The 16,813-nt window shown below is 40.6% G+C and overlaps 1 protein-coding gene across 1 annotated transcript in view; it reads right to left on the bottom strand.

Annotated features, from left to right (window-relative positions):
• LOC124803231 (dipeptidase 1-like) overlaps positions 1-16,813 on the bottom strand; it is a 638,586-nt gene that overhangs the window by 597,749 nt on the left and 24,024 nt on the right. The window contains exon 3 of the mRNA XM_047264411.1: positions 7,897-8,025. Coding sequence (XP_047120367.1) covers positions 7,897-8,025 — 129 coding nt within the window. The remainder of the gene's footprint in view (positions 1-7,896; positions 8,026-16,813) is intronic.

Genomic DNA, 16,813 nt, shown 5'->3' with positions numbered 1-16,813 from the left:
ATCTTAATAATGGAGTTTATTACAGTAAAGTGAATTGACAATTGAACCGTGATTTATTTTCAAAGAATATTCTTAAGATATTAATTTATTTACTAGAGATTCATCAAAAACATTAACACATTTAATCACACTATGTAAGCGTGGAAGTAGTTGCCAGGGAGTAATTGATGAAATCATAACCAAATTTCGTTTAACAAATGGGAATTTTATGCACTTTACCAGTGCTTAAAAGCATTTTTTAAAAGAAACAGATTTAAAATTGTAATCAGAAATCACCCTCCAAATATCAAGTTACAATTTATTCAGAGACAGAAAGAATCAAGTTTTGACTGTATGAGCTTTCAGGCAGAGAACCTTGCCACCCCGTTTTGACACGGCCGTAGTCTTTCGACTACACAGGTGCAAATCAGCAACACACCAGATTACTCTAAACTAAAAGTTTTAATAATTTATACAACCACACAAACTATGCACCACCGTAGGAGGGATGGAAATCGTACAAAACACTAAAAATTAAAATATTAACTTTGCCACCGAAGGAGCAACTTGATTTTAACTTCTAAGAAAGTCTTAGGGTGAAAGGGTGGCAACTTTATATACTAGAACGATCATTTAAATAAAAGCCCATGAAATGCAATCCTATATAAAATTCGACAGGGTTGGCCAAACAAGTTTAGATGCTCTACAGTACACAGATACCGCCTCTGAAGATGATAGGCAAGATCAAAACATGTTTCAGGAATTAGGCCGTTACACTCCAAGCAATAAATTCGTTAACACACCAAATCCGACAAACATCACAGAGGCAGCTCCGAACGACAGACAGACACTAACTCCCTAACAAATGCGGAAGAGAGACAGACGAGCAAGCTGGGGACGAGAGACTGACCAAGAAAACAAGTAGATTTTAACAAGAGTAAATAACACAACATATCACCAATCACTTAACTTCTGCCGGCCGAAGTGACCGAGCGGTTCTAGGCGCTACAGTCTGGAACCGCACGACCGCTACGGTAGCAGGTTCGAATCCTGCCTCGGGCATGGATCTGTGTGATGTCCTTAGATTAGTTAGGTTTAAGTAGTTCTAAGTTCTAGGGGACTGATGACCTCAGAAGTTAAGTCCCATAGTGCTCAGAGCCATTTTTTAAACTTCTAATAAACTACGATATCTGGATAAGGCCTGGCGCAACACCCCCAAATCGCTCTCCCGAACCGTCCGCTGCCAGCCGCTTCAACGGGCGCAGGAAGGCGCGCCTATCTCCCGTCTCACGGCGTCGCAGCTTGCATCGGCCAGACGGATGTCATGGGTTGACTTCTGTTGCTCTTGTGTCGACCGCGAAGCCACCTACCCGTAGCAATACGGCGCGGCCCACTGGAGTCACGTGGCCACCTCACATGCGCCGAGGCTAAAGACGGACTAGTCGTCTTGTGTCTCAGTGCGCGACTGACCAAACAATCGATCCAGCCGCTAATGACCATTGCCTGAGCAAACTCGAGCAGACTGGCGGCCTAACGAGCAGATTCAGATGCAGAAACTAAGCCCCGACCGGGCGACCACTCGCTGAGTTCTCTTACTGGCGGAGTGGAAAGACTCTCATTTTGCCGGCTTTAAAGGTTGATCCGAACGACAGACATACTAGCACTCCGAACGACGGACAGACACTAACTGCCTGACAAATGCGGACGAGTGACTGACCCGGACTGACTCCAGACTGACTCCCTGGCGAGCTCATAGCGCCCCTTAAATGCACGTGAACAGGCAACCTTTCCCCTTTCCCACCAGAGGAAGGCAACAAAGCTGCGATTGCCACAGCGGCGCCACCGCCGGAAACGGAGGGCGATTGCTTCACACTACGCGCTGCGGCCCGCTCTTCAAAATAGCAATTTTTACCACGGTTCAACAATACTTAACTTTTCCTTTTTTCAAAGAGAGGTCGCAAGCAATTGGCGACATGCAAATAATCAAAGTCGTTCGATATGTACAATTTCTATGCAAATAATTAATATAGATCATAAGTCACGGCTTGTCTAGTGGGGCTCTTCTAGAGTGCGGAGGCAATGCAGAGCGATGCGTATATCTCTTCGTGGGTGGGCCGCTCCTGCCAAGGTGCGGTCCTAGTCAACGTACTGCAGGCCTTGTTTACTGTTACTTCCAGGCCGACGTTCCGGCACTTGATGTTACGTAGGAACAACAAGGGCGTTATATTCATTGTATAATTACAGCTGGGTTTCACAGTAATTGCCATATGTTTGTATATGGATTTCCATTGGTTACAATGTGTTTGAACCCTCGTACTTTCATATTTCATTCTTATATCGATTATTATATAAATTCTTATTTTCTATTCCCATTTTTATTATTCTTGAAGATGTGGTGTGTTCCCTTGGATGACAGTGATCGTAGGAAGATTCGAAAGATTCAATTTCCGAACCCAACGATCATCGTTTGAAGGTAGGTTCGAACCAGTCACATTAGTTCGTATGAATCTCACTCGGCAAAGAAATGTCGTTATCGTTGCTGAAAATTTCACATGTTGGTGACAATTTCGCGGCAAACCACGCGTAACGGGTTACTTTATCGAGAACTTGTGCTTGTAACTGATTATGAATCAAGAGGAACTACAGAAATTTCACCGGAAACAATTTCAAATAATTTCCTTATTCATTCATTTATTTATTAAGTTCTAATTCATTCACCAGACATGCAATTAGTAGATGAATAAAGACAAAGTATTCTTCAAAATAAATGTAATAATCTGGTTTTGAACACGGGGGCCAAAAGTGTTAAGACGCGACGCTAGACACTATTTCACCGCTTCGACTGAGTTCTTAAAACTGAGAAGATTTAAGTTTGAATTTTTGAAACTGTTGCTCCTAAGTCTAATAATAGTATTCGTTCCTTAGAAGCAACATAAAGTAATTGGAAAACTCTGATCGTCGTTTTCGCAGTAGCGGTCTAGTACCTGCTGATAACCTGAGACTCGTCGTCCTTTATTTTCAGCCCTGAAAGACTATTAACACTGCTGTCCAACATGCTGAAAAACCGACATTTACAAGTCTGTCTTCATTACAAAAGGAGTAAGTCATGTAAACTTAAGAACGGCCTACCACAAGGATCTGTCCTGGCCCCACTATTGTTCTACCGGTACATAAGTCACATGCCAGAAACTATATCTAGAAAGTTCTCCTAAGCTGACGATACCGCCAATGCGTATCAAAGCAAGCACATAGAGAAAGGGAGAAAATGTGCTCACACAGGACCTTAGAGTACTCGTGACAATTATAGAAATTGGACGTTCTGCCGTAACCCTACAAAAACTGAAGCGACAGCTTTTACACGTCAATAACCGATTAGCAAACCAGCCACTTAACGTCACCTTCTGTAACAAATCAGTTATAAACAACCGAAGTACCTCGGAATCACACTGGACCGATCACTTAAGTACAGGACCCACCTCACATCACTAGCAGAAAAGTTAAAGACCAGAAATAACATTATCCGTAACTTGCTGGAACCTCCTGGGGTGCACAAGCTGACACTCTCCGTACAGCAGCTTTATCTGTCGTATATCCTATGGTTGAATACTGCGCACTTGGCTGGTACAGGAGTGTGAATGCCAGTAAGGTTGACGTTCAGCTGAATGACACCATGAGAGTTGTAATGGGCACCCTGAGATCAACCCCACTACCTTGGCTGTCTGTTCTCAGTAGCATCGCCCCACCACATCTGAAACGCCATAAGCACCGGCCCGCGAACTGGAAAAGATTAATAACGAAAAGCATACCCAAAGACTACCAGCACAGTAAACACTGCTCAATCCATCCTACACGCGTCTCAAATCAAGAAAACCATTCTGGACAGCTCAAGAACCCGAGCCATTCCAGATTGTAGATGTGTGGAAGGAGAAATGAGAAAACGACACCAGCATGCTTCGCCGTGGCCTCGAAGGCCCTACATACATATCAGGCTTCCAACTACCTAGAAGAATCTGATGTGTGCTCAACAGAATCTGATGTGGACATGGAAGAACTAAGTCCTTTAAATACAAATTGGGAATCTCAGACTCCCTGATGTGCGACTGTGGTACAGCAGAACAGTCTATTGAACAAATTGTAGAGGAATGTTCCAATACATGTTTCAGTGGATGCTGGAACGACAATCAAGACCTCGCCAACAACACTGGATTGGATAGACACTCTGGATATCAGTTTGTGATATAATTAGTGACCATTACTATGGTATATTCCTTTTGTAATGTATAAATATTTCTTTTGTATTGCGTAAATACAGCTGTAAATTTCATGTGTATTTACATACGATAACTATAATAACCCCTAGACCACTGAGTGAAGTTTCTCCTCTTCAACCCTCTCGCATTTTGACATCGTGCTTAAAAATATGACGTATACAATGCAATGTCTCGTTCTCCACTACGTTTTTGAACGGCGCAAAGTCGTATTAGAACATAGGCTACAAATATTAAGTGCCTTTCTCTTTACTGTATTAGAAATGGATCACTATGAAAATATTCGTTTTCAAGAATGAAGCACGTTAAATACGAAAAAAGTCAGGATGTATTACATCGGTGTATAATAGTGACGCCATATCTCACGTGTAAAGCAATAAAGTAAAATTATAAAATCTTCGTGTGCTTTTCCCAACAGAGATGAAGTATTGTATTTAGGCAGCGATTCTTTTGTAAGCATATTATGAGTTGTACTTAGTAACGAGGGTGTTCTTGCCAACTTTGTGCACAAACACTGAGTTGTAATATCTACGCCAACATTTAATTCAGAACAATATTCACGACAGCGTTGTGTGTGAAATGTGCATGAACATTAATCGTATTCTCGTGATATTAAAAAAAGGACTTCATCGTTAGTAAAATACTAAATAATTATTGTCAATGACATAACTTAATATTTTGTAAAACATTATATCTCAGACAACACTCATGAAAAAAGACAATGAAAATCTGAATCTTTAGTTACCTATGATACTTCTTGAAAAATCCTTCTTGTTCGAACTGTTGTACTGATAAGATCTAACTGATATCTCGTAACACAGAGGTCTGTAAAAATCTGTATTATGTTGCTAATTTAATATTTGAAAAATAGAGTTTATGAGTCATTGAAATGAAGCTTCTCTGTTTGAAGTGTTATTTCATTGTAATTAAAAGTTAAGTTTTCTGTTCCGCTACAAAAGAGCTTAGCAATTAGCGCTATTGATATACAGCGCGGTTTACTGGTAAAGTACCGAGCGAGGTGGCGCAGTGGTTAAACACTGGACTCACATTCGGGAGGACGACGGTTCAATCCCGCGTCCGGCCATCCTGATTTAGGTTTTCCGTGATTTCCCTAAATCGCTCCAGGCAAATGCAGGGATGGTTCCTTTCAAAGGGCACGGCCGACTTTCTTCCCCGTCCTTCCCTAATCCGATGAGACCAATGACCTCGCTGTCTGGTCTCTTTCCCCAAAACAACCCAACCCAACCCAACCCTTTACTGGTAAAGCTGAATAATAAGCGGTTACCATTGAGAAATATTTTCAAATGTTAATGCATATAATGAAGGTACAAAAAGATTTAATATATATTATTTATTAGTAGTAAAACAGGGCCTGAAGCAGAATCGATAAGTGATTGTCATGTTAGGCGCCGTCGTAGTGAAATACAGCAGCGGCATTGTGAAACTGATTTTCTATGCAGACATAAATATTGTTGGCTATAATTGCTATAATAATTGTGTATTGCTGGCCCAGAACTCACCCTGACGTAATAAATTCAAGTTAGACTGTGAATACAGTGAACTTCTATGAATGAGAACAGCATCTTACGTGATATAAATACTTACCTGCTAATGTATGAAGCCTAGTTGTTTCGTAACAACTTTTATGAAATATTTTGACAGGAAGAAATACATTAGTGTGGTACTGTGTGACAATACTATTCATTTTGCTTAAAGAAAAGTGTCGCCACCTCGAATAACAAAAGCGTTAAATTCGATCAACGATCCCCATGCAGTAAAAAGACTGTTATACAACAGCATTGAAAATTACTAAAAATCGTTACTATTGTTCAGTTCAGATTACTTATCACACATTTAGCTTGTTTGCTGGTTGTATATGATTACTTTTGTGCTTGAACTTAGTACCATTTTCACTGCTTGACGGACAACATCGCTATACGTTTCCAGATGGAGATTTCATTACCAAAATAACGATCATCAGCCGTGAAAATCACTGATTAAATGAAACCTCAGGTTACTTAGTAATAAGTAACTAGTTTTAATGTAATCTTGCTGAATTGTACAACCAAGCAAACATGCCACAAAGTGCATAGCAATCCTGCACTAAACATGGTTGTTAATCAGCCAAAACCGACTATTAGCACATTTAAATTTTATGTCTTATTGCGATGTAACTTCTCCTAACTCTTCAAGAAGTGCGTTAATGAATGATCGTCGTTTTTAATTAAACGATTTCTCGTGTGAGGCAGGTTTAAATATTCCAGATAATTATCACTTATTGTTCCATCTCAGCTGCACATTTTAATTAGATTACATGTTGCGGTCATTCAGCATCATGTTTAGATCCAGCAAGTTGCGTCAACAACCCCACATGTCTGTTGTGCACGTATGAATAATAAGACAGGGATGTTCGTCAAACTTCAATAAAATGAGAAAACTGTGTCAAATCAGGTGCCTAAACATTAATTCGCCCATCGTAGCACTTACTATAATAATTACTATCTAGTTATTATGATCTGCGTACTTCACTTTCACTGTGCCTCCAACATGTGGGTGTGGCATCTGCAAACAGAAGTTCTACAAACGTGTTTCGTGCTACTACCAAAAATCCTGTCTCTAGTGTCAGAGATAAATTAATTTATATGCTCCATAGTAACTTAACTAAAAAAAACATTAAATTTTCCTTAAAACTGCCTTTTAATTATCTCCAGAGTTGTCGTACTTCAAGGAAGGAGTAGGGAGGAAGGTGTTTATTATAGGATGAAAGTTCTACGGAATTAATGGCACTAATGACTTGCACCTATAGAATTATCTGTGTTTTGTATATATTATTGTATGCAGCACGATTTCACATCTTATTTATGATATTATGCCTCAGCCACAAACTCAGTACTAAAAACTGTCAATTTAAGTACAGATTATTCGTTACGAAATAAAATCTTATATATAGTAGTACAAACCGTTGTTAAAACTATAACAAAATGTTTTGTACCGGTATAGTACTTGTGTCGTTTACAGTAATTTCTTTGTCTGCTTTTACAGACGAGAACAGATATGTGCTATCCCAAGCTGAAATTACAGTCGGAATATTCCTCTGCAGGATCTGTCTCTTTAAATACACGATGAAAATTTTCTTTTGAACTGTCAATTAGTACTTTATATTCGGTTAAAATTTGATCTATCTTCTTCCTCCAATGACCAACGGTATTTATTTCCATCAAAATATTCATCGCTTTACCTTTACGTACATTAAGTACTATCGTGAGAGATTTTACGATATCTGATACTTCCTGTCGATGTTCTTTGGCTCTGAGCACTATGGGACTTAACATCTATAGTAATCAGTCCGCTAGAACTTAGAACTACTTAAACCTAACTAACCTAAGGACATCACACAACACCCAGTCATCACGAGGCAGAGAAAATCCCTGACCCCGCCGGGAATCGAACCCGGGAACCCGGACGTGGGAAGCAAGAACGCTACCGTTGTTCTTTGAAAAGGGGAGTAAAAGTCCACAAGTTCATCTATTAATAATAGGCACAATCATGATCGTGGTGAATAAATGAATTTAATAGCTGTAAAAGTGAAAATTGATGTCATTTATAAAATATAAAAACAGACTGATAAAAACTAAGAGACAGTTGTTACCTTGGTCCAATCCCGGTCATTGGCCAGGTCGAGGTAGTTGCCGTAGCCGAGGTGGTTGCAGGCGCAGCGGCAGTCACGTATGTGCTTAAGCACCATCTCCTCGTCCTCCTCCCACGGCTCCCAGTCCGCCTGACGACACACAGAAGACTAGTGTCACACTATAAGATATATGTATAAACATACATTATGTGACGCAATACGTCTGGACAGTTGTTGGTAGATATTAATACACGGCGTGTCCAGCCTTCACGTTGAAGACGCCTTGACCAATGCTGAGCACGATTTGAAACAGATGTCTGAATCAGTAGAACGAAAACCAAGTCCAAGTGGCTAACTTTTAAACTTTTTTGACATCTTCGGAAATGCTACTGACGACCTTGTTAGATGATTCGAAAATAGGTCTCAGCCCAAACTAGTCATCGAGCGAATAAAAATTAAGAATTTGCAACTTGAACTGGTTTTCAGTTCTACTGATTAACAGAAGTTGCTGACCCAAGCTACTCCAGCATGCTGGAAGTTTGCAGTTGTCTGAATGTCTGTGGAAGAATGACAAACCACACTGACTTAAGAGCAGAAATCATAGAAGAGGTTACAGATGCTGCGGTCTGGAGCGACGTATACGTTCTGTCGCATCCCAAATGTGCTCCACTGGGTTCAGGTCGGGACTCAGAGCAGGATAGTCCATTTTAGAAATGAAAAAACCATTGCTTCTCAGATGACGCTTTATGACAAGGCACACTGTCATACCCATACAGTGAAGGTCTCATTAACTGTACGAGGTACAAAGTGCTGTAAAACTTGTTCACAGCCTTCCGTATTTGGCGTTTTCGTAAGTGGAACAAGGGACCTACAGTAACCACTAAAAGCACCCTCACACCGTAATACCACTTCCGTGTTTCACTGTTGGCACTACATATGACAAGTAACGTTCTCCAGGAACTCGCCAAACACGAACCTTCCATGGCGCATGGTGTGATTCATTACTCTAAATCTCTCGTTTACAGTCATCCATTATCCTATGGCGTCACTGTTTAAACCACTTCATTCCAGCTCAGCACCGACAACAGAAAACTGCAGCTCATGAGGAGGCATTCGACCACTGTACGCCATTATTTTTAAGTCTCTGCGCACAGACGCTGTTGTAACCGGGCTGATGTTAGTAGCTTGGAACTCATGAGTGGTTGCAAAATTCTGATTTCGTGTGAATATTTACAAGGACCCTACGTAATGCTCACGTTCCCTATCTGGCAGTACATGAGATCCGCCTGGCCTTCGCTGTGGCTTTCACTTTCCTTTCGCACTACACAATCATATCAACAAGTCAACCTTGGTAGCGTTAGAAGGGTTGAAAATTTTCTGATGAACTTGTTACTGGGGTGAAATTCAATAACTTGCCCAAGTCCGAAGTCGACGAACTCTTCTGGCCGACCCAGTCTGCCGTTCTGATCTCTACTAGCAACACAATACCCCTCCCTCCCCCCCCCCCCCCCGCCGTCTTTATGATGGCCGATCCCCCTCTCGTGACATCTGTTGGTCGCCTCCGTATTACATATGGTTGTCCGGTAACACTCTATTGGCTCAGGCACAAACAGAAATCCCTGTGGTTCCAAGAATATAAAATTCTTCATTCGAAACATTTGAAGAGAAGTGGTATGAAGATGGGCTACGAGGAAATGCCTAATGTTCTACCTCCATTTTAAACAACTTTTTAAGAAGAAAAGGATGTACTTGTTTCCAGAATGGAATATACTTTACAACTGACAGTCATCGTGTGTATCTGTATGCTACACTACAGGTTATTTGTCATTTACATAGTCTTTTCTACGACTGTTCTTGGACGAATATATTCTGAAATATGAAACAGGCAGGTAAAAAGCTCTTGCTATACTTTTAGCAATCAACTTTCACAAAATCAATAAAGCAGACCACCACAGGGACAAACAACTTAGCATCAATTAATAGGACGACAGCCGGCCGAAGTGGCCGTGCGGTTAAAGGCGCTGCAGTCTGGAACCGCAAGACCGCTACGGTCGCAAGTTCGAATCCTGCCTCGGGCATGGATGTTTGGATGTCCTTAGGTTAGTTAGGTTTAACTAGTTCTAAGTTCTAGGGGACTAATGACCTCAGCAGTTGAGTCCCATAGTGCTCAGAGCCATTTGAACCAATAGGACGACAAAATTAGCATGGGGGTCAAGCGGACAAAAAATTAGCACGAGTAAAATTTAAAAAAAAAGAATTAACAGGAGTAGAATGTACAACAAGATTTTCAGATTAAAATGGATAGCGATAAAGGTAACAAAGCATGTGTGATTTGTTAACCAACTTTCCACAATCAAGATTTAACAATTTCAAAGGTGTCCTTCAAACATGCAAGTACTTACTATAGTTATAATGATTCTGTTCTTGCTCGAAAACTGAAGTGCTCGATAAATTCAACTTATAATTTATGATTGGGCAACAATAAACGTTCTAAAATATGTGGATATTGAAATACCATTGGAATAATGCTTTATCAGTATCTTCATCCACAAAAAAAGTTTTCAGTTTCCAAGAGCTACAACTGCAGCGTATGAAATAAAGCAGGAAGGAGTTTCCTTGAAGTATGCCAGCTCCAAATACTGAATAACATACATCAAAAGCCCCTATTATACACATAATATGGAGTTTCTATGGAAACTGCAAAGGGTAATTGCAAAGGTATCCTCCAGAACAGTCTTTTAGATAATCGTTAATTAGCTGATTATATAATTAATTTAAATAAATGAATTATAATGAATAAATAGGTTCGTATGACATTTAAAAACATTGACAAAATAGTGGAAGGAAGTTAAATGGCCTACTAGATGATGAATACAATCCTGAGAGATGGAATACAATTATTTATCTAATAAATTACTTTATACATTCAGGAGAAGATGAATTTGTACTGTTAAATGAGGTAAATATACGTAGGAGAGAATCATGTCTATATAAGTTGAAATCTTGAAGCAACTCTAGCATTCCACCACCCACGCCATCATTACCGTTAGTGGTGTTAAGAAAAAAAGGCACTTCTGTCTTAGTTCGCATGATAGTATATACCCTAGAGTGTGATAGCGAAGTCCTATCCTTCATGTGGGTATGAAATAGGGGACTGAATCAGTTTTGTTTTTTTCGATGTCAGCCGGCAGACTACCTTATGCTATGTGTTTCTGAAGTATGCTGTATTTGTATCTTCAGCGACGTATCAATAAACACTAAGCTTTGAAAGATCAAAGTGGCCTTTTCTGATTACCGGTGACAGCTGTAACACCTTCGGACCAGAATATTATTCAGCATCGTAATAGGAGTGCCTTATAGTACTAGTTCTTTCGTTTCCACAGCCAACTGGTGCCCTGGAGAGGGCAATACCACTTCATAGCTGCCTCCGCTGCCACTTAAAAAACACTCTGGTCAGAATATCGTATCACCGACAGCTAAAACCGAAAAATAAAATAAATAAGCGACTTTCACTGTGTCAGAATTAGTGAACTGAAGTTATATGTCGTTTGGAAGACTCTAGTAATGCAAAACAAAATTTATTCATGACACCCAACAACTAAAAATTTTATTTTTTTGTGACAATCATGAAAGCCGATTAACGAATCTAATTAGTACCTCTCATACAGGTGGTACTGTCGCAGTATGGGAATCTCCATCAGGATGTGTTTCTATCTGATGAGTGGGACAGCAAGTTGTAGATCCTTGTTAATAGGCGCCCGCTCAACAGAGTGAAACATATCAAAGTTGCCTGTCTGGCCCGCACTGGATCTCCTCAGGCAATGTGACGGTACTAATTAATCCATGAATGTCCACTGCTCTCACATTTCCCTTCTGTCGGTTGTGCCCAGTAGTCGAAGAATTTCTGTCGCAGACTCCTGCATTTGCATCCCGAAAGTAACATCTATTTCAGTAAAATGGTAGAACATCTAAAATGTTGGGTAGATCACTCACATGAAAATGTGCAACTGATTGGTCCAGAGTTATATTCATCGAATTCCCTTTATTCTCCTCGCGTCCGTGGAATGTTCCTCAATTGGTTAAGACGCAAATGTGGTGGTGTGTTGGCCTGGCGAATGCAAAGATCAATTACGTGTTGCTGTACATGGTTGTCCATCACAAGCCAAAAATTTCCTCCCCTTCTATTTCTATTCAATTTGTGGATAATACGCAGAAACAGATTGTCTACAGACACATCAAAAGTCCAAATTTATCTGAGTTTATAGTCGCAATCATTACGTAAAATGATGGAGTTACTTGTTAATTTCTCAACACGTTTTGGAGCCTGGGTTCTCGTAATTAAAGATGCGCAGTTTAAGGGGGGGTGGGGGGTTAGGACATCAAACGGGCCGACTTGGAGCAGGACAGGCACCACAGGACATTTTAATTTCCACTGTCTCTACTTTTTCAAATAAATTTATAAAAGTTTGTCAGCATGACCAGGAAGGATTGATGATCACACTCATAGCAGTGGAAGTTCAAAAACATAACAAAATAAATTTTTTTGCTGTTGAAATTTCATTTTTTCACTTACTATTGGTTGCATTTGTTGCTATAGGTAGTCTTTTCTTCGTAAGTAAATGAGATTCTTCGATGAATTTTGCACAGCATTCAAACCCAACTTACTGGTGTGTGACGCTCTAAAATTTTCCGAACATATTAAAAACTGTGGTAAAACCTGAGTTAATTAACTATGAAATTTGATTTTTTTCTGAACATGAACTTTAAAATGTAACACTTCATTCATTTTCTCATAAATAAAATAAGTTCTACAGTTTCATACACATGTAAGTATGATTTGTATGCTGTGAGTTTCATGAGAAACGGTAGAGTTACCAAATCTACACTGTTGTGGAAACCATCAAATGGATACATATGTAGAGGAAGACCTCGCAACACATTGCAAGGATCTTTTGCACAAGATCTTCAATCCATGGACATGAAACGGGGGGAAACAGAAAGGTTGGCACTGATTGAGTTCGCTGAAGGAAACGTGTTCCCCCGTTATGTTACTAAGAATTGAAGCAACTAAGTGCTTATCAATTGCGCTGAGATGAAATAAATATGTAACTTACGCCGCAACACAATAAATGGGTGACTCGAAGAGGTAAAATACTTGTGGACAGAAAAATAAACATAGGGGCTTACATTTGAGACCGAACAAGTAGCGCCAAAATTCTCACACAGTGCCACTAATACATTGCAGTGTAGAACAACACTGCGTTCTGCTGAGACAGATAGTCTACATCTGTACTTACTACCGAGCTTATTCATGGTCGTCTGTCTGGATGGTCACATACAAACAGCACCGCATTCATCTAGCAAGTTCTTCACAAAGCGCAAAGCGTCGACGCGCGACTATAATTCTAATTGCGCTCTGGCTTTGTTCTCCTAAATATTACGTGGAGCAATTTATTCGCGCGTGCGAGACAAAAGTACATTAAATTCGAAGCTGCGAGCTGAAGTTCCCTGTGGGTTGCTGTCCAAATAGATGATCCCCTTAACGAGAAGTTTCGTAGTTTCCCCTTAAGTTTCCTGTTCAAACGGCGCGAAGTTACCATTTCCTGTCTGACTCCTCCCCACATTGTTTGTTCATATCCGTAAAAGCACAAGAGCTAATAAAGTTTTGACGCTTTTGCCCAGCGAACTTTGTGACGAAATGCTGCTATCTAGTTTCCATAGAGTTCACTAAAACAATTCTGATACAGCGAGGATTGAGTGCAACGACCTGTACACGTCAAGATCATGAGAGATGGAGAAAAATCTCGCTTCTGTATCGACATTAAAAGGAAGAAACCGTAGAACAACTGAAAAACTAAGTTATGGTGATAAGACGGACATCTTAATGCATTTATTCAAGAATTGTTTCATCTAGATCGTCTTCAAACAGCGAAATTATTGGGAGGAGCTGACCCCAGAACTGCTGGAACGTCCAAACAAATACAGGGTGATTCAAAAAGAATACCACAACTTTAAAAATGTGTATTTAATGAAAGAAACATAATATAACCTTCTGTTATACATCATTACAGCCGGCCGCGGTGGTCTAGCGGTTCTAGGCGCGCACTCCGGAACGGTCGCAGGTTCGAATCCTGCCTCGGGCATGGATGTGTGTGATGTCCTTAGGTTAGTTAGGTTTAAGTAGTTCTAAGTTCTAGGGGACTGATGACCACAGATGTTAAGTCCCATAGTGCTCAGAGCCATTTGAACCATTTGATCATTACAAAGAGTATTTAAAAGGTTTTTTTCACTCAAAAACAAGCTCAGAGATGTTCAATATGGCCCCCTCCAGGCACTCGAGCAATATCAACCCGATACTCCAACTCGTTCCACACTCTCTGTAGCATATCAGGCGTAACAGTTTGGATAACTGCTGTTATTTCTCGTTTCAAATCATCAATGGTGGCTGGGAGAGGTGGGCTAAACACCATATCCTTAACATATCCCCATAAGAAAAAATCGCAGGGCGTAAGCTCAGGGCTTCTTGGAGGCCAGTGCTCTGTCACGGGCTGCCTGGCGGCCGATCCATCGCCTCGGGTAGTTGACGTTCAGGTAGTTACGGACAGATAAGTGCCAATGTGGACTCTCCATACAGTTGATTGTGGAATTTGCAGCACTCTGCTAGCTCTGCGAGTCCATTTTCCTGGGCTGCGAACAAATGCTTGCTGGATGCGTGCTACATTTTCATCACTCGTTCTCGGCCGTCCAGAACTTTTCCCTTTGCACAAACACCCATTCTCTGTAAACTGTTTATTCCAACGTTTAATACACCATCTATCAGGAGGTTTAACACCATACTTCGTTCGAAATGCACGCTGAACAACTGTCGTCGATTCACCTCTGCCGTACTCAATAACACAAAAAGCTTTCTGTTGAGCGGTCGCCATCTTAGCATCAACTGACGCTGACGCCTAGTCAACAGCGCCTCAAGCGAACAAATGTACAACTAAATGAAACTTTATAGCTCCCTTAATTCGCCGACAGATAGTGCTTAGCTCTGCCTTTTGTCGTTGCAGAGTTTTAAATTCCTAAAGTTGTGGTATTCTTTTTGAATCACCCTGTACATTAGTAGACTGTAGAAGGAGGAGTGAGATTCCATAAAATTCTTCCGGTCTATGGACATTATATTGTAGTACATATTGTGATAAAAGTCACTTGGAACGAAGACCGAAATACTGGTTCGTTACTGCACAGCACGATGCGTTCTAATATCTATAATAGAATTATGAAATCAATGTTTCCAATGCGAATATTGTTAGAAACTATTTCGTTTTATTTGCTGTAGCTATTTTATCATCTTTATTAACGGAACATCACCTAAGTAACAAATATGGATATGAACGATTTTAAGTATCTTGAAACACGTTTAACATTATTCATATATAAAGGTATTGGGTCTTTCGTCGGTATCGAGTCCCGATTCGGCACAAATTTTCGTTGAATTTACTCATTTTGAGAGTACTGACGGGCGATTAGTTTTAATTGTTAAAAATCATTCAACGGCCAACGTGGCATAAAACATTTCTTTATTAAAGACAACAGCTTTCAACAGACTTTGCTGTCATCTTCAGGTCTGAAACTTTTTGTTGCAAAACAAGTCCATTTTACGCTGAACCTCACGCAAAAGACGTCGTGGAAAAAACGTGCACATTATTAAGATTTATCATCACTAAACTATTTAAAACTGTAAATCACCTTGTGCATAAGGGCATGTTCATATACACTGGTGTCCAAAATTAAAGCAAGAAATGGAAATTTAGCAAAGTTGAGTTTATTTCGCCACAAAACAGTTTAAACAGGAGATAGTAAAGCAGAAACAATGTAAAAAATACAGAACCGAAACAGCTGCAATATACATAAAGGTAGACAAAAATGTTCTTCGTGTTTTCCAACTTAATGGATTTGCGCATATATTCCGGCAACTGGTTAATGTGCTCATTATGGGGTGTGACAACCTTTCCGCATCAGTACAGGCCTGACAACGACGGGACGTCCTGTGAATCATGTCATCAGTCTCATGTTGAGGCAATAACGCCCATTCTTCCTGCAAAGCTGCTCGCAAGTCTAGGAGACTAGTCGGTGCATGCTGACGAGATGCAACCTGTCACCGTAGTGCATCCCACACAAGATCTATGGGATTCATACTGGGAGACCGAGCAGGCCACACCATGCGTACAACATCTTCCGTTTCCAGGAAAACATCAACCACGCGTGATGTATGAGGTCGAGCATTATCATCCATCAATGCGACGTTTGGGCCCACACCACCTCGCAACAACCACACCTAAGGTCCCAAGATCCCGTCTCGATTCCTGAAAGTAGTTAAACCCTGTCGATTTATCCGTGCAATTCCATGAAGAGGTGTTCGTGTGGTCAGCATAATTTCTGCCCACAACGTTAAGGATCCTCCTCGATATCGACCTCTTTTGTTTAGATTCCGAAATTGTATTGCACGTTACCTACATAATCGAATGCGTTGAGAATCATCCTCAGACCAAAATGGGATTCATCTGCGAAAAGAACATTGGCCTACTGTTTGACCGTCCAGGTAGCGTGTTGACTACTCCACTCTGAGCCGTCCCTTTCGTGAATTCGCAGCAGAGGTAAACAGACAGATGGACTCCGACAATAAAGGCTGCTCTGCCGAAGCCTTCTGTACACAGTTTGTCTCGATACAAAATGTCCAGTGGATGCTGCGAGGTCAGATGCCACTTGCCATAATGCCCTTACGGTGAAATAAAGGTCCTCTCATTTTGATATCACTCTTGGTCGGCCATGCCCTGATCTTCGGTATATTGTTTCGGTCTCTATAAATTGTCGCCACATCCGAGAAACAACAGAACGATTCACATTAAGTCATCGGGCCACGTCAGTATGTGACGGTCCTGCTTATATTCTT

Source organism: Schistocerca piceifrons, chromosome 6, assembly GCF_021461385.2.
Source record: "Schistocerca piceifrons isolate TAMUIC-IGC-003096 chromosome 6, iqSchPice1.1, whole genome shotgun sequence".
NCBI lineage: Eukaryota > Metazoa > Arthropoda > Insecta > Orthoptera > Acrididae > Schistocerca > Schistocerca piceifrons.
The sequence above is the reverse complement of the archived record's forward strand: the minus strand, read 5'-3'. Positions and strand labels throughout refer to the sequence as shown.